Below are 24,404 nucleotides of genomic sequence, written 5' to 3'. Positions count from 1 at the left end.
ATTTACATCTGATATGGGTTTCAGAATTAGGTGTGGCAAAATGGCTCGATAGCGCCACCTACAAAATTTCAATTAAGCGCCCTTCGTGCTACGTTTCACGTACAGTTATGAAATTCGGTAGACAGATGTAACAGCCCAATACCTACAAAAAAGCCCCTGGGTGCAAAGTTTGTAAACCCAACAGGAAGTGAGATATTTTGAATTTTCTCTACAAAATTTTGGCAGTTTTTGCCATTTCCACATGTTGTACTTTAACGAACTCCTCCTAGAGCTTTAATCAGATCAATGTCATATTTGGTCAGTCTAATCTAAAGGCCTTTATGACGTTAAATTGCGAAGATCTAGAGATTTCACTGAAGGGTGTGGCCGTAGCGGCCTGCCAAAGTTTGATGTTTTGCCATGAAACAGGAAGTTGTTGTAATTCAGACAAACAATGTCCAATCTGCCCCAAACTTCACATATTTTATTAGAGACCTGCATGGCCTGAAGACATCTTCATAGCAATATTCAGTTACAGTCATAGCGCCACCTGCAGGCAACAGGAAATGTCATGTTTTACACTGTGATTAACTCCTCTGAGAGATTTAACCAGAACCATATCATATGTTGTCAGTCTAATCTTAAGACCTTAACGATGATAAATGTCAAAGATCTTGAGTTTTCGTTGAAGGGCATGTCCGTGGCAGCCTGACAAAGTCTGACGTTTCGCCATGAAAGAGGAAGCTGTTGTAACTCAGGCATAGAATGTCCGATCTGCCCCAAACTTCACATGTGTGATGAGAGTCCTGGCCTGAAGACGTCTATATGACAATATTCAGTTAGTCACAGCGCCACCTGCTGGAAACAGGAAATGGCTTGCTTTACACTGTAATTCACTCCCAGAAACACATTTCAATATGCCACGAAGTACCAAACATGCTAGAGACCCGTTAAATCATGCAACACTTGGCTAAGTGCTAATGTATGCAATAAATGCCACGAAACAGGAAGTTATTGTAATTCAGGCATACAATGTCCGATCTGCTCCAAACTTCACACATTTGATAATATGTCTGGCCTGAACACATCTATATCACAATATTCAGTTACGGACAAAGCGCCACCTGTTGGCAGCAGGAAGTGTGGCACTTTTAAATGACTTTGCCATAATTCTCCTGTATTTACTCGATTACATGCATGTTGCCCACTATTCGCTGTTTTCCTAAGGCCAACGGGTGGTGGTGAGCCTGGGTGCGAGGGCCCTTTCATCGCTGCTTGCAGCTTTAATATATATTTTTATTTGTTAATTCATTTATTTTTTAATTTATTTATTTTTAGTTTGTTTGTTATATGTGACCTGGACTACAAAACCAGTCATAAGGGTCGATTTTATTAAATTAAGATTTATACATCATCTGAAAGCTGAATATATATAAGCTTTCCATTGATGTATGGTTTGTTAGGATAGGACATTTGGCCGAGATACAACTATTTGAAAATCTGGAATCTGAAGGTACAAAAAAAATTTAAATATTGAGAAAATCACCTTAAATTTGGCCAAATGAAGTCCTTAACAATGTATATCCACTCACAAAAAGAATTTGTTATATATTTATGGTAGAAAATTTACAAAATATCCTCATGGAACATGATCTTTACTTAATATCCTAATGATTTTTGGCATTAAAGAAAAAAAAATCAATAATTTTGACCCAAACAATGTATTGTTGGCTATAGCTACAAATATACCCGTGTGAATTATGACTGGGTTTGTGGTCCAGGGTCACATATAGATGTAATTTTTTCTAATGAACAATGTAATTTAACATTTTGATTCACAATGCTCTGTTGGAGCAACAGCTGCACTTTGTTCTGCACTATGTTCCACCACTTTAAAACAAAAGGATTTGTTATTTGTTTTGTTTTCATATTCAAGGTATTAAAGCTAGATGCAACTTTTTTGTGTTCGCATCGAATGTTCTTCAACTTTGATTGATCCGTTGATCTGTTGAAAGCAGCTAATTTGAGTTAGATGCATAAATGTTATCCTCCTATTCAAATTTTACATTGAGAGGTGCATACAACATATTTGCCCACCGGCAACTATAGTTGCTGCACATTCAAACACATTTTGTAAGAAAAAAAACAAAAACCTGGGGAAAATAAATGCAGAATAACAGGACTATATGCATAAAACCATTCAGAAAAATTTGGGCACAAATGGGTTAATATAACTCCAATTGTGTTCATCAGAAAGAAGAAAGTCATATACACCTAGGATGTCTCGAGGGTGAGTAAAGCTTGGGCTAATTTTCATTTTAAAGTGAACTAATCTTTAAGGGAGAAATCCAAAAAGCCCATTCTGGCTTGGTAAAAGCAAAATAAACACATTAAGTTTAGCACTTACTGACTTTAATAATCAGTTTCATTCACCTTCACAACATTCACAGTTGCTGAACACCAGCGGTGTGAACTCTTGAAAGGGTAAAGTAATGTTTGTGTTCACTGAAGTACATAAGCCGTGTCTGGAGAACTCATATATCCCCCGTGTTTTTGCGGTAAACTGCAGTGCAGAGCTCAGATACGCCTCAAGGGCAGACACACACACAGGGGACTGACAGTGTTTCAGTACAACTGAATTTGCAGACACGGACACACTTTAATCTGTCCTCCCTCCTCAGCAGCAAGAAACCCCATAATGCATGATGACACCTGAGCCAAACATTGCTCTTGTCCTGAAGTACACACACACATAAACACAAAAGCTGAAATCAATGTGTCTTCTCCAATCCCTAAAGCAAAGTATCTCCATAATCCATCGATAATGCATGAAGCTCCACAGGCTCAGAGCAGGTGGCGGGACACGGAATCCTCCCCTGGGCTTCTCCTACATTACAAACACAAGGAATCCAGTCTTTCCCTGGAAAGTGGAGGCCTTCTGCTATATTAATAGCCATTACACTTCACCTGGAGTTAAACGCCACTCAGTAATAATCAATATCTCTCAAACTAAAGCTATACAAGTCATTCCTGTTACATAGTACTTTTTTAATAAAATGGGATGCAATAAGAATGATTCGTATATTCCACCAATTTCAAGAGAACCTCATGATCAACAAATGGTTCCAAATGGTCAGAAAGGAAAATGGCAGGCAAAGACACAGATGAAATATCCAGATGTAGTTTTATTAAAGGCTATTTACAGAAATGAAGAGCTGTGTTTGCGAGTCGTGATTCACTCTGTGCCATCTTTCGGTATGTTCTCGTAGAGCACGTCTCCAATGAGTTTCCGAACCGCTACTGTGTCACTGATATCTGTAAGGTGCACAAACAAACACACCCATATAGTTTTTAGGTTTTTATATGGTAATAATTCTCAGCTTTCCTGCAGGATGTAAAACACTAAAGATGGTGTTTGCAAGCAAACAAAAGCTTATTTCAAGCATGCTTGTGTGTATGTGTGTGTGTTGTGCATAGAAATGGGCCGAGGGCATTGAGTAAATGAATTATAAATGCAAAAATGGGTACGAAAGGAGCCCTTTCTGTTGTCAGAATCCAGTTTAGACTCGTGTAAGATATTTTGGAAACTAAGAGCAGAAAGAAACTAATTGTGGGAGGTTAGGGGCATCAGAGCTCCAAAAAGCCTCAATATTAATTCATGCCTCTAATGCTCTTTTAAATATTCTTCTGAATACATTTGCATAAAATAGTAATTTTATATATTTTTATATATAAAAACAAACCCTTCAATCCATTAATTTAAATTTGATCAACTCTCATTTTTTAATTTTCCCACTAGGAATCAAAAAGCCATTAACCTAGAATTAAAAGCTGTCTCTAACAAGAAAAAATCATTTGTTAAAGGCCCACTGAAGTGCCTTGGAACGCGCAGCTTTATTTACACTGTCTGAATCGTTCCCTATTCTCTATATAGTGCACTATGTGCCATTCAACGTGTAGAAACTAAAAATGCGTGAACAAATGACCGATTTCAGCCGCAGCTTCAGCGTCTCTGTTTAGTGTAGGAGGGGGCACACAGCAAAATCCCCAGAGTTAAATCAACTCTGCTCAGAGTACATATGGTCCTTCTCTAAATAGTGTTAAAATAACACTGAAGCAGAGTTAAAGTTAATGAGATAATTAAACAATTAATAAAGCTGTGACTGAAGTCAGTTGTAGTTTCTCTTTTATTCATTGATTCTGCTTGTTAACAGCAGGTGTTCATCAGTAATGTGTAATCATTACTTAATTAATTGCTTAAATATCTCATCAACTTTAACTCTGCTTCAGTGTTATTTTAACACTATTTACAGAGGGACCATATATACTCTGAGCAGAGTTGATTTAACTCTGGAGATTGTGCTGTGTAGGACTTCAGATTTTAAAGGGCATTTGATTGGACAGAAGATTTGATGAGAAGCTGAAGTGTGATGTGATTAGGGTTGCAAAATTCCGGGAATTTTCAAAGCTGGAAACTTTCCGTGGGAATTAACGGGAATATATAGGAATTAACGGGAATTAATGGGAATAAACAGGGAATTTGCAAAATTGCAGGTTAGCCTATAACAGGGTACTTAAATATAGTTGAAAAAAACATATTGCAGCATAATTTTGGTTAAAATAACCAGATTTAATGCAATTTCAGTTGAATTTTTACCCTGACATTCACACAGCACACTACTTACTGCAGGGCTATTGAGGCCACACCCCCCTGCATGCACTGTGCATTCCCCCAGTCCATAACATGCACATTTGATCAAAAATACAGAAAAAAAACTGTAATATTGTGAAATATAACTACTAATATAACTAATTCAAAATAATGGTTTTCTATTTTAATATACATTAAAATATAATTAATTTCTGTGATGCAAAGCTGAATTTTCAGCATCATTACTCCAGTCTTCAGTGTCACATGATCCTTCAGAATTTATTCAAATATGCAGATTTGATACTCAATTATCAATGTTGGAAACAGTTGTGCTGCTTAATATTTTTTATAACCTGAGATATTTTTTCAGGATTCTTTGATGAATAAAAATGTAAAGAACAGCATTTATTTAAAATAGAAATATTTTGTAACAATATACACTACCAGTCAAAATTTTGGGGTCAGTAATATTTTTTTTTTTTTTTTTAAAGAAATTAATACTTTTATTCAGCAAGGATGTGTGAAATTGATAAAAAAAAAGTGATATTAAAGTGATATTGTTAGAAAAGATTTCTATTTTGAATAAATGCTGTTCTTTTTAACTTTTTATTCATCAATGAATCCTAAAAAAAAAATAATACAGGTTCCAAAAAAATATTAAGCAGCGATGTTTCCAACATTGACAGTAACTGAGTATCAAATCTGCATATTAGAATGATTTCTGAAGGATCATGTGACACTGAAATAAATAACACATAACAACTGCTGCAATAAAAATATTTATTTTACATATTTACTAAATTAGAATTAACTGAATGCGAAAAAGAAATTTCATGTTATGACCAAACAAAATGTTTATATTTATGTTTGTATATAATACATTTTATATAAATATTATAAATTTATATAAATTTCCCAAAATTTCCAATTAATTCCCATAAATTTCCATAAATTCCCGTAAAATCTTGTTAAGTTTCCAAATTGGAACATTTCCAAAATTCCCCCGCTTAAGTTCCCGTGGAAATTTAACATAAACTTTCCGCCCCTTTGCAACCCTAGATGTGATGTCGTGAAAATCCGTGATCCGTTTTAGCGGAAGTGAGAGACTGTAAGTTTTGAATGCTTATATCTCTTAAATGCGAATTTTGTCATTGTTTTGGAACACACCAGATTATTCATAACCTTAACGCTAACATATTCATACTGAAAGCTTAAAAACTTAAATTTTGATTTCAGGGGGACTTTTAATAATCAGTGACAAATCCAAACATTCCCCATTTATTGGCGAACACATCGGCTTTAAATGCCTCATTTGGCATGAATCTCCATTTATATCTCCACTTTTCTCCTACAAACATCTCGTGATTTCTCTCACCTGCAGGAGTTCAGGGCGGCTGCGTCCCGTGGCACGGTTAGCTAATCATGCTTTGAAAATCACGTTGTGGGTGCACATCAGACTCGGAGGATGAATAATTAACAGTGGCCCCAGGAAGTCAAGCTGGCTTTTCATTAACAACTGTGCATGTGGCAGGAGTCTGAGTGAGCAGAATGACCTGACCCCCCTTCGGCCCAGTCAAACGCTTTTGAATACGAAGGCAAATTGTGCCGCATCCCAAGAAATTGAAATGACGGGGAGCAAGAACTTGAGTTCAAGAGTCTCTTCAGCCTATGTGACTGAATTTGCATGAAAACACTTTCAGAAGAACAGCATTGTTGCAAGATGTACCATTTTTTCCACAGTAAAATTCTAGACTGGATTTTATCAGCCATAACTCAATAAATATAAGCTAAATAACAGCCAAAATATCCCTAATTTCAACACTAAAACATAATATAAAGTCTGCAGGGTTATAAATGCATTCAGAAACTTGATTTTTCCTATACATCCTATCTTCTTCCCAGCTCCTCCAGATGGTCATTGTGGGCAATGTTGAGCTCTACAAACTATCACACACACACAGACGTCCGCTCACCCACTCCCAGTCTGTGAAGCAGATCTGGATACTCGGGTCTCTCTTCCAGCACACTCAGCAGGTTAGTGGGCTCCATCCTCTCCAGCTCCACCCTCCAGTACACATAGATCTTATGGTTAAAGCTCACATAGACCAGGCAGGGGCTGTTCCTCCCGTCCTTACAGGCATACTGGCCTAATGGAGAAAATAAGAACATGACAAAGAGGACATAGCACATTAAAGACTAGATTACTAAATGTTAAAATGAACATTTCATTAAAAAAATAATATCTATAAATGGTGAATTTCTGACCGGAAATCACAGAGACACAACAATATAACATAAATCATGAAACTAATTGTGAAGTGGTTTAATTCATTGAAAGGTATTTGAGTTGCCACCTGTGCCCGGTTGCATAAAGCATCTTAAGTTTTTCCCTTAAGTATGACACTTAAGGCGTGATTTCCCCTTAACTAAGGGAATGATTTAAGGGTGTTGCATATAATCTCTTAAACTGTTCACTTAGGTAAGGGAAACTGTTAAGTGTTTAACGACAGCATCCCAGGATTTGCCGTTGAAAAATTCTACTGTTGCCATGGACACGTTATTTGTTAATACCGATCGCGACATGTTTTCACAGAAAACAACTTACGATGGATAAAGAAAGCAATAAATAAAACCAAATATGAAAGAGAAAGACCAGACGAGAAACTCAAATTGATAGTTTACTCAAAATTGAGAATTCTGCCGTCATTCACTCACCCTCATGTCGTTCCAAACCCATAACACGTTCATTCATCTTTGGATAACAAATAAATATATTTTTAATATTCTTTCATCATTTATTTCCATTTATTGAAAGACATCCATATGATTACGGCTGTGTCGGGAGCTCAAACGAGCGTGCAAGAACCAATCAGGGGTGCGTTTCCCAAAGCGAACTATGGTCGCAAGTTCCGTCGTTACCAATAGAGTTCAATGGGACTTACGACCATGGTTCACCAACGATGCTTTCGGGAAACGCACCCCAGGTTTGTTTTTGCGTGTGATGCACGCACGTTTGCGCTTCCGTTGACTATATAAGATATGTGCAACATATGTGATTTCATTAACGTTTATGTGAATAAACTGCTAAAGTACAATTTGTTTATCATATAAAGCGGTCGATCGTGTCTCGTTAGAAGACTTGGATTGAACCTGCTCACTCCGTGTAACACTTAAGGTGAAGTTTTACGAACCTTACGTTATACTTAGGGAAATGACGGTTAAGGGGCTTTATGCAACACTTACGGTTTTTTAAGGGATTACTTAAGTGAAAAATATATACTTAAGGGAAATTCTTAGGGTTTATGACGTTTCACCTAAAGAAACCCTTAAGTAACACTTAACGGTTATTTTCTGCAACACCCTTAAGTTTAAGGGAAACATAAGGGCGAACTTAAGGGAAAATTACACTTAAGGTGCTTTATGCAACCATTTGACTTAAAGTTTAGACTGGACACAAACCATAGCATCAAACATGGAAATTTATGCGAAGGCTCTTTTTAGTATAATTGCTAATATAAAAACATTGTCGATCAACACTGATAAGCTTGAATGAATGCTTATTACATCAAATTACACCTCTGCAATTTTGTTTACACTTTCAAATAGAAATTACTGATCAGGAATTCACTGGTGCTGTATGGACAAGACCACATAACGTTTCACACGGCGTCTGATCCGTTTAGCATTAGAATATGTTTTTCTCCAGAGAGGCCTTGCGTGAAAGCGCAGCACCTCTCCTCGACATTCCCATCATACAGCAGACTCACAGAGACTGGGGCTGAATTTTAATGAGCGCACGCACCCTCCACATTTGCTTTCTGCATTTTCACAAGATGAAAATGAAGACACAGGTGTATGAGCTGATAAACACTATGTAGTGTGTGAGCCTTTGTTGTATGTGAGTCAGTGCCTTTCAATGTCAACATGAATGCAAGTCATGATGTTTTTGTGTGCATCACATCTCTCTATCATTTTAATCCTCTTAATGTAACAGTTTCAATACTTCACTAATGTGCACTGCGATGAAAGAGAGAGAAAAAAGGTGATAAAAGGAACAGGAAGATGCAAGCGAAAGTGAAAGAGACTATATGGAAGGTATAGAAATGAGACAATTTCCAACCCTGCAGGTCCTTCTACTCACAAATAAATTAATTTTAAAGGGAAAATAGTCTTTTTATCTTTATTTTATATGTAAGATCTCGTGGGAATGTGATAATTCTCTTCGAGGTGAAAAGCTGTCTCACAATATAAACATTACAAATCATAATATAGCATAGCGCTATTGTGATATCACAAATGCTGTGATTCAAATAAAGGTGCCCTAGAATTAAATATTGAATTTATATTGGCATAGTTGAATAACAAGAGTTCAGTACATGGAAAAGACATACACTGAGTTTCAAACTCCATTGTTTCCTCCTTCTTATATAAATCTCATTTGTTTAAAAGACCTCCGAAGAACAGGCGAATCTCAACATAACACCGACTGTTACGTAACAGTCGGGATCATTAATATGTACGCCCCAATATTTGCATATGCCAGCCCATGTTCAAGGCATTAGACAAGGGCAGCCAGTATTAATGTCTGGATCTGTGCACAGCTGAATCATCAGACTAGGTAAGCAAGCAAGAACAACAGCGAAAAATGGCAGATGGAGCAATAATAACTGACATGATCCATGATAACATGATATTTTTAGTGATATTTGTGAATTGTCTTTCTAAATGTTTCGTTAGCATGTTGCTAATGTACTGTTAAATATGGTTATAGTTACCATCGTTTCTTACTGTATTCACGGAGACAAGAGAGCCGTCACTATTTTCATTTTTAAACACTTGCAGTCTGTATAATGCATAAACACAACTTCATTCTCTATAAATCTCTCCAACAGTGTGTAATGTTAGCTTTAGCCATGCAGCATAGCCTCAAACTCTTTCAGAATCAAATGTAAACATCCAAATAAATACTATACTCACATGACGTATGCATGCAGCATGCATGATGAACATCTTGTAAAGATCCATTTTGAGGGTTATATTAGCTGTGTAAACTGTGTTTATGCTGTTCAAGGCAAGCGCGAGCTCCGGGGGAGGGGGAGCACGAGAATTAAATGGGCTGCAACCTATATATCGGTGCATAGTTAATGATGCCCCAAAATAGGCAGTTAAAAATGAATTTAAAAAAATCTATGGGGTATTTTGAGCTGAAACTTCACAGACACATTCAGGGGACACCTAAGACTTATATTACATCTTTTAAAAAGAAGTTCTAGGGCATCTTTAAGTAAATATATGCACTGCGGGTTTCAGAGTGAAGCACGACGTGAGTGTGCAGGTTACGTGTTTCTTCCAGCATTTCAGAGTGGCTCCGTTCACAGCAAATGCTGCTCCACATGAACTCAGTCTCTGCATGTGCTGTTTGTTTGGGTTTCCAATAACTTGCATTTGGGAATGCATATAAAGTCTGATGCGCTTTGTGTTTCATAGTGAACATTCACATTGTATCAAATGTTGGTTAGCCAATATTAAACAAGGATTTGATCATGCTGTAAAGTGTAACAACAACAATCATCAGGCCATTGGCACGAGGGCAGGGCTGAGACCCTTAGGAAAGGAATGGAGCAAGGCTGGTGGCACAACTAATAAGGAATCACCTGCGTGCCACACTAGTGTCAAATCTGAAAGAATAAAAGGAGTGATGACAGTGACGGACAAGAGAGAACCAGGCCGGGATTTTATTTTGTGTTATTACAGTTATATGTGGCAGTTGTCTGTGAGGGGCTGCCACTTTCGTTTTGTTGTTCATGTTTGTTTATTTTGTGATTAAAGTTATGTTAAACGTTCGCCAGTTCAAGCCTCCTTCCCTTTAACTTGGTTACAATTACATTAATTATTTTTACATGATTTGATACACTGACTCATTTGTGCTCCGAATCTTCCTGAAGCAGTGTTTGAAATCGGCCTTCACTAAATAAGTCGTTATTTTGGTTTTTTTTGGCGCTCCAAAAATATTCTCGTCGCTTTATAATATTAATATTGAACCACTGTACTCACATGAACCGATTTAAATATGTTTTTAGTACCTTTATGGATCTTGAGAGAGGAAGTGTCCATTGCTCCCTATGGAGGCCTCACGGAGCCATCGGATTTCAACTAAAATATCTTAATTTGTGTTCTGAAGATTAACGAAGGTCTTACGGGTGTGGAACGGCATGAGGGTAAGTAGTGAATGACAGAATTTTCATTTTTGGGTGAACTAACCATTTAAAACATTTCAGCTACAATATTTTTGCCATTTTGTGACTTTCAGTAAAATAAAATACAATTTTTCCAGTCATATATCTCGTCATTGAAGGTCTCCTAAAAATTGTGTAAAAATATCATCTCGTTCTTGTGAACCCAATATCATATATCGTCTCGTGAGCTAAGTGTAACGTCACACCCCACATACAGTCAAACCAAAATTTATTCAGACACCTTGAACATTTCAGTCATTAATACAGTTTATTCACTAAAAATGGTAATAAAATATGACAAGATCTCAGAATTATACTGTGTCTGAAAAAAATAATCTTAATTGTGTCAGAAAACACATAAGCAAAACATGGTCAGGTCTGAAGCAAGTGTCTGAATCATTTTTGGTTCCAAAATTTTATCAATTTTACTGGTAGTCCACTGTATGAATATTTTTGTGTATAATATGTCACAGTTTACTTTATTTTGCTATCCTCACTTACATAAATGAACTATAGTGTCCTGCACCCACTAGTAAAAATATATAATAAAATATAAAAAATGTCTGAATTATTTTTTGATTTGAGTGTATATTATATATAATATATATAAATAATATGTGTGTGTTCTTGATGGAAATGACATAAAATTCATCCTGATAGAGACGATAAGAAAAACTCACCCGCACAGAATGCATTTACATTTTCATCAAACTGGAATCGGACCACCATACGGGTATGATCGATGATATAAGTCTGGCCGTCCCAGGCACAGGCCACCACTTCCTCTCTCCCATCACCCTTAACACATGTACAAAAACACACCAAACTCTAATACACATCATGTAGTGCACTTTTTTTGTGCAATTTCTGGTAGTCAAACTTTTATGAAACATGTACATAGAAAATCTCTTTTCTTTGCAGATGGTTTGATATTTTATATGTGATTCAATTATATATACTGTATACAGGAATATGCACTTAAATAGTTTTTAGGAGCCACTGTACATCCAGACTTACAGTGACATCCAGCTTCTGGAGGGCAAAAAGCTGGTGGTCCACCTGCACAGACCACAAGAGCTTCTCAGAGCTGTCCATAAGCTTCAGCGTCCCTGGAAGAACACCATTCAAGGAAAAAACAACCACAACAGCTAATGAAAAACAACAAGAGCTAACCAATCAATAACATCAATCCACTGATGTCCAAACAATTATCAAAAGCTTGCATCAGGGTTGTATTTGTGCTGTGTAACTGAGTGGCCATGGAGAATGACATGAAGAACAAGCCTATACTTTTAGAGTAAGAAGCCAATCTTCAGTCACACCTGAGCCCAGCGTGACCAAAGAACAGAGTGAACAGAGAAACCACAGCGTGTGCTGGGCTCATGTCTTCCCTACATCAAATAACCTCTGACATGTGGTGGACTATTACACTCACCATCTAAAGTGCAAAGAGCAAACAGGCCACCTTTAGACGAATCATCCTTAGAACCTGCAGAAAACAGAAACAAGTTACGGCATAAGATTTGTTGAAATCATGATTTAACTATAAATACATTTTAATATAAATATACTACATACACTTTATTAAAATAAACATAATAAACAAATAATTATATAAATACATTCTAATATGTATACTATATTTATACATTTTTTATTAAAATAAATAAATACTTTTTCTATAAATTATTAAAATAAAACTAAGCAAATAATTCATTTTTTAAAAAATGAAACCTTTTTGATTATTTTCATGTTAACTATAAATAAATTTTAATATATATATATAGCACACGCACATTTTTTTAAACATTTTATTAAAATAAACAATGATTAAAATAATTAAATACATTTTTTATATATTATAAATACTTTTTTATAATTTGATTATCATTTTCATGTTATTGCCAATAAGCAATAAATGGCCAATATTAAAAATCTTTATTATTGTCTAAATAAATTAAAAATAATTATTGGAGTTAAAACATTTTTAAAGATATTTTTTTAGTAAGGGTTAGATGACAGCAAAGTTAAATTCAGGGATGCAAACACCAGGGGTAAAAAAGGTGAGAAAGATGCAAGACATCCCATAATATTATCTTTAATATTAGAAACAGTGCTAATAGTGTAAGTTAGATGTCAAATATATAATATATTCTTTTAAACATAATTTATGATTCTGGATAATCTGATTTTTTTTTTTTTTTAATTTTTATATACAGATCACGGTTCTCCCATGACTCTGAAAACAAAGCATTTTAGACAACTAAACAAAATAACATGTAATTTACTTGATGTTCTGACAAAATGTTGTATTTAATGTTATAAATCTATTTATAAATGTCTAAAATGTTATAAAAAATATTTATTATTTTAAATGAATTCATTGTGTAAAACAATCGTTTGAAATTATCGTTTGACTTGTTTCGTCCAGAGATTTTGAACGAATCTCTAGCAAGTAACGTTAAATTTAAAAGTCACTGGTCGCCACCTACTGGCATAACAATGTAATAAAATCTTTATTTGAAGCATAACATTAGTTGGTTAATCAGTGTTTATATCTGGCCTTGTTGCGAGGTGGTACGCACCCCCCCTCCCCAAAACACTTTCTCATCGGATCTACACGAATCTCGTAGGTGTCCTATTTTGATCTCAAAAAGGTGAATTCTCATGAAAAGGTGAGGAGTTTGCATCTATGTAAATGTAAAAATAGGGAAAATACACAATTATGCATCAAATATCGACCAATACCATTAAACTAAAGTTTTTTGTGGTGGTGAGCCAGTGAAAATGTTGGGAGAGCGAATAAAAATCTGAACTACTAGTGATTGAATCCTATTATTGATTCTGCATACTATACTCTGCCAGGTGCAAACTTTGTAAGGATATGTGTTGCTGCATACACAGTAAGCAATCTAAATGCGTGTAAGCATGCTCTCTCAGTACCTCTGCTAATGCTTCCAATCAAATGAGTGGACACGTTCTTGTTATGGATGCGTCCGGAGGTAAGATGAAGTGCAACGTCTCTGGAAGGACCCTCTCTGTGTAAACATAACATAAGCTTAATTACTCCCAAATCCGGTTTTGGATATAGTTTGAATTATTTAGTACCTAACTGTGATTCTCTCACTTGCTAGGAGATGCTGTGTTTTCATCCCCAGGTCCTGCAGCGCCCTCTTGTGTCCAAGAGCACATCAGAATAGCATAGCCACAGCCAGGCTGAGACACCATGAGCTCAGGGAGACCTTCTGGACCTGGGTTAACCGATAGACTGTCAACCTGTTGAAAGCGGATAAAAAGGCTGTAATAGTAGTTTGACTTCACGTTGACTTGATGTTTGGTGCATCTAGTTTAGTACCTGACCCTCCAGAAGCCATTTCTTTAGTAAGACCAGCTGACCAGAGCTCACATCTGAAGCATCAGAAGGTTCCTCCCACCTGAAGGCCCGAACCACCCGGTCCGTGTAGCCAACGACAAGCTCACAGCGTCCGTCTCCATCTTATATGCACAGCACACAAACGCTTCAATATTCACATGACATGAAAAGGTCTTCGAGAGTGACATCTGCAAACTCCTCACCGATATCACTGATGAGCATCACTTTGGTATTGGCGGGAATGTGCTGGGTGTAACTGGGCTTCTGTTCGTCACCAATCGAACCGTCCTGCTGACTTGAGGAGTCTGACTTGGCTGCAGCAGCACTGATATCAAACAGGTGAAACCAGCCCTCCGCACCCACTGCCACAACAAAGTTCTGCAAGAGTAGAAAGAAAGCCATGTTACAAATGTGAAGCCATGAAAGACTTATATACATAAGATGTGTGACATTTCTTAAAAATTAAAACGAAAGAACACTAACAAAAAGTACCATGGTAATACAATGTTTTTTTTTCTTAACATAACGAATAGGCCAATTTTGGCCCATGGCCAAAAAAGTAAAATAAATAAATTAATAATAATAATAATAATAATAATAATATGTAGAAAGTATAATGAATTGATAAATATGAATTGTTATATACTAAATAACAAATTATGTATTTACTTATAATTATATAAAATGCATGTAAAGTTATAAATCTTGACATATGTTAGACTGGAAAAAAACTATAAAATATAATTAATATTAATTTGTATATATTAATATTAAATAATGTATGTACTATAAATAAAATAAACAGACACACACAAATATAATATTTGTATCTATAAATTATAATTAATAAACATTAATTCTATTTAATTTTATACATTAAAGGTGCTAAATAGGATCCTTTCGTCGACTGAGAAACCAAAGACTGTTAGTGAGTTTTTGAAATGAGCGCGTGCGTAAGAACAACCCCCCTCCTTCACAGCTCATTTCAAGGGAACGCCTCCCAAAACTTGTGCACGAGTATTGGAACACGAGTGTTTACCACCGACATTCGCTGTGTCGTGTTAGTGGATTCATTATGTCGGACTCACCGCAGGTAACTCATAATCTGCAGTTGTTACTCCTGTCTCCTGACAAAAACATTGCATGCGGCGCCTGTAGAGTGTGGAAAGTTACTGGAGCGCGCAGCCGCGCACGTCTCGCGCAAGGAACGTCATGGCAGTGATTGACAAGCCAGAGGGCCAATCGATTGGCTGATGTTTTTAAGGCCCTACCTCGTGCACAGATGATGTATATTAATATTATTACTTTCAGTGCACCTAATAAATAGTCTTTTATCAGTTAGTAAAGACAGTTTCAAGTAATATTGCAATAATGTTTAAAACAAAACATCCTATTTAGCACCTTTAATAATACTATATGTTGAATTGAAAATTTGCATGTCCACTGCTTACTGTTTAGCATGTTTGTGGCCCCTGTAAAGACAAAGGCACGGTTTCACAGACAGGGCTTATCCTAAACCAGTATTAGGTCTTAGTTCAATTAAGATAATTATGTATCTGTTATAAATGTACACTAGAAAAAGACATCACTGATGTGCATCTTGAGACAAAACAATGACACTGACATATTTTAAGATATGTCAGTACAAGTTGCTTTCAGTTAAAACAGCTCAAATATGCATTTTAGTCTAGGACTAGTTTATAAGCTAGTCTGTGAAACCAGGGGAAAGTCTTGTAGGAATCTTGGATTATGTAAATACCATACATAATAGATATGTAAATACCATGGCACATGAATAAAGTAGGCAAATCATTAATCAATACCATGATATTTTCCATCTGATACCTTCACCAGAGATATAAAGATAATTCTTACCCTTCCTTTGTTGCAAACATCTCCGACTCCAACACATGTTAACTATGAATAAAAACAGCTTCATTAATTCAAATACATTCATCATGGCATCAGTCAAGTTCAACCATTTACATCCATAAGGTGAATGTGATGCTCCTCACCATGCCAACACATGATCGCGTGATCCACGGCTTACAGTCATCATTTTTATAGATGAACAGCTTCCCACTAGTGTCTCCCACCACCAGCTCATTTAACTGCAGAAAAACATCTGGTTTACTTTATGCACAGAAAACATGGCTATAGTAATTCAAAATGAATATGACAGCGATTAAAAAAAAAAAAAAAAAACACTAGCCATATAGATACACCAAGTCATAAATTCACATCTGTCTAATACACACATGCACACTTCTGTAACTTACAGAGTCGTTGTCTGCATCTCCAAGACAGATGGCATGAGGAAAGAGTGTTCCTGTGAAGTCTAAACTCACGCGCTGCACATAACTTACCGAGCGCATGACCTTTCAACTGCAGACTAAGGATTAACAGTTATGTGGAAATGTATTAAACAACAGTAAAAACTCTCATATTTCAGATACACCTTCCTTCCATTACAAACAAATGCACATGATCTGTCTGCTTCGTCGTTTCAAAATAAAAGTCCGTGGTAACTGTAACAAGAGTCCCTAAACATACACTAAATAAATTAATATTTATAAATGCACATGATTTGTTTGGGCTTTGTCACAAAATAAAAGTCCGTGGTAACCGTAATATAAGAGTCCCTAAACATACACTAAATAAATTAATATTTATAAAAGCACATGATTAGTTTGGGCTTTTTTTTTCAAAATAAAAGTCCGTGGTAACTGTAATAAGAGTCCCTAAAATACACTAAATAAATTAATATTTATAAATGCACATGATTTGTTTGGGCTTTTTTTTTTTCAAAATAAAAGTCCGTGGTAACTGTAATAAGAGTCCCTAAACATACAATAAATAAATTAATATTTATAAATGCACATGATTTGTTTGGGGTTTGTCACAAAATAAAAGTCCGTGGTAACCGTAATAAGAGCCCCCAAACATACACTTAAGAAATTAATATTTATTCAGGAATTATGCTTTAAATTTATCAAAATTAATAATGTTATAAAAGATTATATATTCTATTTTTATATGTTCTATTTCAGATAAATAATGATTTTTAGAACAGCAAAGAATTCTCAAAAAAAAAAAAAAAAAAAAAAAAAAGGACTAAAATCCCCTAATAAGTTATATGTAATCAAATAGCCAACCAATCTTGGTTGTTTGATAGATAAGTAAAAACAAAATTATTATTAAAATAATTATCACCTTTATTAGAGAGGGAGTTTTGCCTTGTTAATTACCACCACAGCAGTTACAGAATCATCCAATTAAGTTTATTTAACAAAAACATTATTTACATCTTCAAACTATTGAAAAATGCAGGTCAGGTTTACAAAACAGAAATCAGAAAGGAAACATAATTCACTGTATGAGCTTTCTCCTCATACTAACACGAGTCCATAAATTCCTGGCACCTCTGGCTATGGTCGTCCTTGAAGGGAAACGGAGGCTTTTGAAGGGCTCCGTCATACACGTCAGCATCCCAGGCTGGGAGCTTTGCAAGTGCTCTTGGGAAATGTAGTTGATTCTTCTTAACTGTTTGCTATAGTAACTGCGCAGATGGTGTAGCTCCTCTACAGCAGCTGCAGAGATGATAGACACCTCAGAAGGGGTGCTAACCAGATCTGCTTTCACTTGGTTAGCATTAGCAGCACAGTTCTGAGTTGGCGGTTGTTTTCGCCTCCTTTTCGGTGAAGATGATTGCTGTTCGGGGGCATTTGTAAGACCCTTTTCTTCTTCACAAGCACAATTCTGTTCTTGTACGAGGTTGACCTCGACATCAACCTCAAATACGGAGGTTGGCTTTACATACTCGCTTGCTTCTGAAGCAAGACTTTCAATGTGGTTTTGAGCGAGTCTCTTCTCTATGTTTTGGTGATTCTTATAAATTTTAGTTTTGTTATGTCTCTCAATGTTGGAGACATCAATCAATGCTGTCTCTGCTTCCTCTTGTGTATCAACTGCTTGACCATCCTGAGGAAAGAGAAGAAATTAGTTTTTATAATTAGTACATCTGTCTTTAAGATGAATGCAGAGCTATAGTAAGGTTAATGGCTAGCTTCAAGTTTATTATCTCTACAAAACACCATGCAAATCAAAACTACAAGAAACGGAAGATATTAAAATATTTCATAGCAAAGAAATGATAAATAAGGTTTGATGTAAACTCAGGGGTACAATAAACATCATGATAAGTGACTAACTTCTATAAACAAGAGCACAAGCAGGAAAAAAAAGAAAGTGGTAGATGTTCCCCTCATTAAACGCTTAAATGTTTCTTAGGCAATGTCTACATGCTTTTGTGAATATGGAGTAAATGAACTGTACTTTTTCTTTCTTCTCCTTACGGACTAGAGAAGAGTCTTGACTTTCTTGGCCACTGATTTTTTGTTGTCACTGTCAGCCGGTCTTTTTCCTTCTACTTTGGCACTACTTTTCTCCCCAGCACTTTCTGACACTTTCTTTACCTGTGGGGCGGCACAACAGCTCTTTACCTGTTGGGGTCTTAAAAGTCATTTGGATGAGTGGTCACTATAAACTGTAGGAACACAAGAAATAAGAGGGGTTACTGCATGTTCAATGAGGGATCATGTAGCTGAAGTGACACCTCCAACTGAAGAGGTTTCACTCATGATGGGAAAACGCTTGTATTATTGTTGGGCCATTGTTTGTAGATGATCCAGTTCTACCATGACTGCTGGGACAGGGTTGTTTAGAGGGTGTTAAATGCATAATCTGTGTGAGCCATTTAAACTGAGTGGAAGTCCAGTTTGGTTTTGCTTCAACTGGGCCACACTGATCTTCTGAAATCCCTCACTTTTCCGAGACAATTTTCAATGAAGTGAAAGACTTGTTGGTTCAACAAAACATTTGTTTAAACAAACTTGCTTTATTTTTGTTGTATCGACCTAAACTATTTGAGCGGAAATGTTTTGCTTAATTTAATTAGCTATCTGTAGTTTGGTGTTAAAATTACTAATAGCCTTGTGGGCAGCGCGCAGTTGCGCGTCGGGCGTCCCGAGTTCGAGTACCAGCTCATGGACCTGTCCTGATCCCATCCCCTTCTCTCTCTCCAATTTCATTTCCTGTCAAGCTACCATCTTATCGTAATAACAGGCACAAATAAATCTTTAAAAAAAAAAATAAAAATTACTAAGCGAACGCTTTATGAATGTGTTACTGGGTAAAAAAGTATTTTAACTAAGTGAACTGTGATGCTCCCCTCTGATGGCATCTACCTGAAACACAATAAGACTGGAAGAGGCACAACAAAATAGATAAACAAAAAAAGATCAGTAGATACTACAGAACAGAGACCAAAGGCCAGATTCAATGAATATAATCTGATTTTTTTAATACACAACACTAAGTTAAGTCTAATTGAAATGGAGCAAATACAATAAATATTTGTATTACCATGTGGCAAAATGTAACAAAAGAATTAAGAGGAGATTTTTCTTTTGAATCTGGCCAGTGATCACCATTGAAAGAGGTTCAGGAAAGTATTAATCAAACAACTATTAGGAAAAGTTTAGAATTTGCTAGAAGAAAAACACTGACCACTTTCACATGAAATATGAAATATGAAAAATGTCTGCTGAGTTTGTTGACTGTCTTACAGTAGCTTGTGACGCCACTCTCCTTCTCATCTTCATAGTGATTGAGTGACCGCTATTCTTCAAGAGAGATGCCTTACGGCCCAACTTCAAGTAGAAGTAGGTTGTGTAGGGAGTGAAGCTAAAGTCCTCACTTGTGTATAAAAGAGAAAAGAGTTAGAGAATGAATCTAAAACTGGAAAGGAAATAGTTCATAATCTGTCAAAGTACCTGAAGTAGCCGTGCAACAAAAGGTGGATGATAATGGACTCCACCTCCAAGCGTGACAAGGACGTGACCTTTATCATTTTGCGCCGCTTAGCGGGCCCTTTCCCCATCCAAGCCTCGCAGACTTTCAGGGGGGTCAGTTTTTCATCCATAGAGGCAGCCATTTCTACTATCTCAACAACATCTCGAGCATGCTGGGTGATGTCCATTGTTATATAGTCTGAAAAAAACATCGATCACACACCATTGCATAAATGACCTGATTGCCTGACTTTGACAGCGAAAATTCACCAAGCAATGGTAAATGTAAATGCAACTTTAGTTAGGTTTGAAACGCTCACCGTTGCCATGCCGACAGACATCGCACATTTGGTTGCACTCTTCATCATTCCAAACTTCGTCAAAATGAATGGCCATCATAGCACGACGACACCTATGCACACAAACAAGAGTCTTGTCTTAAAACAATCAAAGGCACTGATTTAACAGGCCACATAGAGTTGAACTACTGTATGAGGCAATAGTAACGGGTCGTTCATTGCGTCTGTCACATGACCTAGAACGAAAGACTCAGCCAGCCATTTGTGTTGCATAATTTATCTTTGGCTGCATTAATTCCTAATTTTGCACATCCTGAAAGATGTGCCTGTGGATGTGTAGGGGGAATTTGGACATTTTAAAAACTCAATTCAGTTCATTTTGCTGAATGAGATGAAACAAAAGAGTAAAATAATCTGATTTTATAAAGCATATAGAGTAACTCTGAAAAGTAGAGAAAAACAGATCAATGTTCCACAAACTGAAAAAAATCTAAATTTAGAAACCAAAACCAGGACCCAATTCATTGGTATTCTGCATATCCTCCGTATTTTGACTCACCTGTCCACATTTTGACAATATGCCACCATATTCTGTAGCTTCTGCTGCCCGGTGTTCTCCATCACAACCATTGTGCTTATTCTGAAGATGTCCATAAACCCAAAGAACACAATACAATCTGCTGGGCCGTCATCCCTTCCTGGAAAAAATAAATAAATAAAAATGACAGAGTACAAACATTAAGTAACAGTAAACAGATCTTTTATTCCATATTGTGACATACATCTGAGTGAAACATAATCAAACACTAAAAAAAAAAGAAAAAAGTAACGCATGGACTTCATTGGCATCCATCGGTTGTTGATTGGATGGAGGCTGATCTAAATGTAATATTTCAGTTGACTGTAAGAATGGTGTGGGATTTAAAGGTGCTTAAAGGGATTTTTGCAATATTACTTGAAACTGTCTTTACTAACTGATAAAAGACTATTTATTAGGTGCACTGAAAGTAATAATATTAATATACATCATCTGTGCATGAGGTAGGGCCTTAAAAACATCAGCCAATCATTTACGCGATCATCGCGTAAACGATTGGCCCTCTGGCTTGTCAATCACTGCCATGACGTTCCTTGTGAGAGACGTTTACAATAAGATCAATTAAAAAAACGTTCAGAAAATAGACAGCTTTCAGTGAATTTCAGCTTTCAGTAGTTTAGTTTGTCTTGTGTGAAAGAAAATGTAAACATAAAAGTATCAGCATGATGCCTACCTGCACGTCCACTCTCCTGATAATAATTTTCAATAGATTTGCTGATGGTGTGATGGATAACAAATCGCACATCAGCCTTGTCGATGCCCATTCCAAAAGCCACAGTGGCAACGACCACCTGCACAGACACAAAAATGAGATAACATGAGGGCACAATTATATATTAAAAAAACAAAACAGGCAACAACAATAGCAAATCTGTAGGTGTAACCTGAATCTTCTTGGAGGACCACCGTTGATGCACCAGAGACTTATCTGAAGGCTCCATGTTGGCATGGTATGGCTGAGCAAGAATATCCCTCTTCTGCAGGTCTGTAGCCACAACTTCTGCATCCTTCTGGGAGAACACGTACACAATCCCTGCAAATATAAAATATTAATTTTATTTAGGTTGTTTTCAAATAAATAGTGAATGATTTGCAGAGCATAAAGTCCTGTTCACACCAAGAATAACTATAAAGATAACTATATTAGCGTCCACAATAACATTCGGTTTATTCTAAGCACACAGTTATATCGACTGTCACTTTAAATTCTCAATCTCAGGTGGATTCTTATTGGCTGTCAATGTTTATATTGATCATCAACTGGAAAAATTTTTTCCTCTGTGTCATTTTCAATACAGCTGTGATTCTCATAGAATTAGAACAATTATTAAAACTTTGAATCCTTGGTGTGAAGGGCCTGTTACTCTTCATAGCAACTGAATTGATTAACCTGACTGGTTTTTGTATCTTCCCCTGATCAATGATGCAATTTGGTCCGTACAGTCTTCGTTATCTTTGAAACGAACCTGTAGAAGTGAAATGACAAATTACTCGAATCTGCTTATTCAGCACTCTTCTAGCGGTGACATTTAGAGAAGAATCAATGATCTGTATACCTCATAGTAAAGGTTTGGTCTGTTGAACGGTGCTGTCAGAGTGATGGGTTCCTGAACACATAGTATCTTCTGGCAATCTTTAAGAACATTGCTGGTTGCGGTGGCAGTCAGTCCAACCAATGGGACATTGGGAAACTGGCGCTTTAGGATACCCAGGAGCTTGTAATCTATGAAAAGGAATTAAGTACAAATTCAATCAAGGGTTAGAAGCTTAACTCAGCCTGGATGAAACGAAAATCTCACCTGGTCTGAAGTCATGCCCCCACTGACTGCAGCAGTGAACTTCATCCACAGCGATGCGTGCCAGCAGACCCATGTTGTAGGCCTTTTCAAGTTTGGACATCAGTAGTTTGCTCTTGGCAATTTTCTCTGGGGTTACATAGAGCAACTTGAAGGGGCTGTTTTTATCTATCATCCCTGCCAGGATCTGCTTAGAGTCCTCCTACAGATGCACATGAATATCAGCACCTAAACATGACATAAAACTGTCTAGTACATCTGTCATACCGTACCTTTGTACTGGAGGCATTGAGGGTCACCGCTGAGACATTAATGGACTTCAGATACATCAGCTGATCCTCCATCAAAGACACCAGCGGGGCGATAACTAACGTAAAACCTGGTAAATGCGACCACACAAAGACATGCACTGGAATTCACATCAGAGAATTGAAAATATATCTACCTAAATATGTTAATGAAAGCACAAACCCTTAGAGCAGAGAGCTGGAAGTTGGTAACACAGGCTTTTTCCTCTTCCAGTGGGCATTACCAGGAAAAGGTCCTTCCCTGACATGCTAAGGTTGATGGCCGTCTGTTGCAGGGGACGAAATTTGGAAAGCTGGAACACGCTACACAGCTTCGCCTGAACTTCTTTAGACCATGAGAAATCTGGTGACAGAACAACAACATATACATATAACATACTATATGGATAGACTGATGTTGAATAAATTAACACATAACATAAGTTTCTTTGCAACAGTCACAGTTTTGGAACATTATGTATTGTGAAAAGCAGTATAATAAGTAATTTATCAGAAAATGAGCGATACCTGACTCCTCATAGTGCTGCAGGTCCTGTTTGCTGAATGACGGTTTGGGAGCTTTGCTGGATCCGGAGGGCTGGGCTGAGCTGCAGGCTCCCTCCAGGATCTTCAGGAGTTTGTTTTTCCTGGAGTTCAGCTTTGTCTGTTTCTCCAGCAGCTCAGAGATCTGCAGTTCCACCACCTCCAACTCTGCCTCCACCGAGTCCAGTTCCGCTTGAGCATCGACTGCAAAGAAAAGGACTTTCTTTAGTCTGGTACGAAATTATTATTGAGCTTATGCGCTCGTCCATGCACTCATTTTCTACACAGCACACAAGCCCTGAGCAGTATTCCCTTGAGATTCCAGGTATGACTGCTGTTTATATTCCCAGTGTCTCTCACGTCTGCATCTCTGATGAGCTGAGCTTCACAGAGAGATATAATGATGAAAGTCACACCAGTATGTTTACCTGCCTCATTTCTCAAGAGAATATTAAGACACATCCTGACAGTCTAATTCGTCCACTCACATGCACACTTTTCACTTAACTTTTTACATCACATTAACTTTTACAAGTGAACAAATAACCAAGTTTGTGTACATACTGCATAACTACATATATATTTATATTTGAGCGTATATGATGCACAAGACAAAAGACACTCACCGATATTATTTGCCATTTTATGCAGTTCTTCAAAGGCACAGATTAGAATGACTGTAAGAGAGGGATAATTAGTATGTTAGCATAGTTTGTTAGTAAAAACTAAATAAAGATGATTTGTTTTCAGAGAATATATCTTGAATTAAGTTTATTTTTCTTAAATGGCA

At 36.7% G+C, this 24,404-nt stretch overlaps 2 protein-coding genes across 4 annotated transcripts in view; both read right to left on the bottom strand.

Annotated features, from left to right (window-relative positions):
• Positions 1-3,144: 3,144 nt before the first annotated feature.
• Positions 3,145-16,795, bottom strand: itfg2 (integrin alpha FG-GAP repeat containing 2). The gene is made up of 12 exons (XM_048156795.1): positions 16,519-16,795; positions 16,255-16,350; positions 16,115-16,156; positions 14,443-14,617; positions 14,222-14,361; positions 13,994-14,142; positions 13,810-13,904; positions 12,302-12,355; positions 11,884-11,975; positions 11,547-11,664; positions 6,604-6,777; positions 3,145-3,294 (listed from the first exon to the last, which is right to left on the bottom strand). The coding sequence occupies exons 1-12, from the start codon at positions 16,612-16,614 to the stop codon at positions 3,215-3,217; spliced, it is 1,311 nt and encodes a 436-aa protein (XP_048012752.1). The 5' UTR covers positions 16,615-16,795; the 3' UTR covers positions 3,145-3,214.
• A 703-nt stretch (positions 16,796-17,498) lies between these two features.
• Positions 17,499-24,404, bottom strand: part of recql (RecQ helicase-like) — an 86,659-nt gene continuing 79,753 nt past the window's right edge. For 2 of the 3 annotated variants that reach the window (XM_048155482.1, XM_048155481.1), the window contains 14 exons: positions 24,241-24,291; positions 23,600-23,818; positions 23,256-23,435; positions 23,057-23,163; positions 22,788-22,986; positions 22,545-22,711; positions 22,379-22,454; positions 21,873-22,021; positions 21,662-21,779; positions 20,950-21,088; positions 20,412-20,503; positions 20,074-20,290; positions 19,867-19,996; positions 17,499-18,220 (listed from right to left, as the gene is read on the bottom strand). In XM_048155482.1, coding sequence (XP_048011439.1) covers positions 17,609-18,220; positions 19,867-19,996; positions 20,074-20,290; positions 20,412-20,503; positions 20,950-21,088; positions 21,662-21,779; positions 21,873-22,021; positions 22,379-22,454; positions 22,545-22,711; positions 22,788-22,986; positions 23,057-23,163; positions 23,256-23,435; positions 23,600-23,818; positions 24,241-24,256 — 2,421 coding nt within the window. In that variant the 5' untranslated portion in view covers positions 24,257-24,291 and the 3' untranslated portion in view covers positions 17,499-17,608. Of the gene's footprint in view, positions 18,221-18,593; positions 18,715-19,866; positions 19,997-20,073; positions 20,291-20,411; positions 20,504-20,949; positions 21,089-21,661; positions 21,780-21,872; positions 22,022-22,378; positions 22,455-22,544; positions 22,712-22,787; positions 22,987-23,056; positions 23,164-23,255; positions 23,436-23,599; positions 23,819-24,240; positions 24,292-24,404 lie in introns of those variants that run through there. The other variant, XM_048155483.1, reaches the window with a different exon arrangement.

The sequence above is a fragment of the Megalobrama amblycephala genome, linkage group LG14, assembly GCF_018812025.1.
Source record: "Megalobrama amblycephala isolate DHTTF-2021 linkage group LG14, ASM1881202v1, whole genome shotgun sequence".
In the NCBI taxonomy this organism is placed as follows: domain Eukaryota; kingdom Metazoa; phylum Chordata; class Actinopteri; order Cypriniformes; family Xenocyprididae; genus Megalobrama; species Megalobrama amblycephala.
Note: the sequence above shows the minus strand (reverse complement) of the source record. Positions and strands in the feature narration are given on the sequence as shown.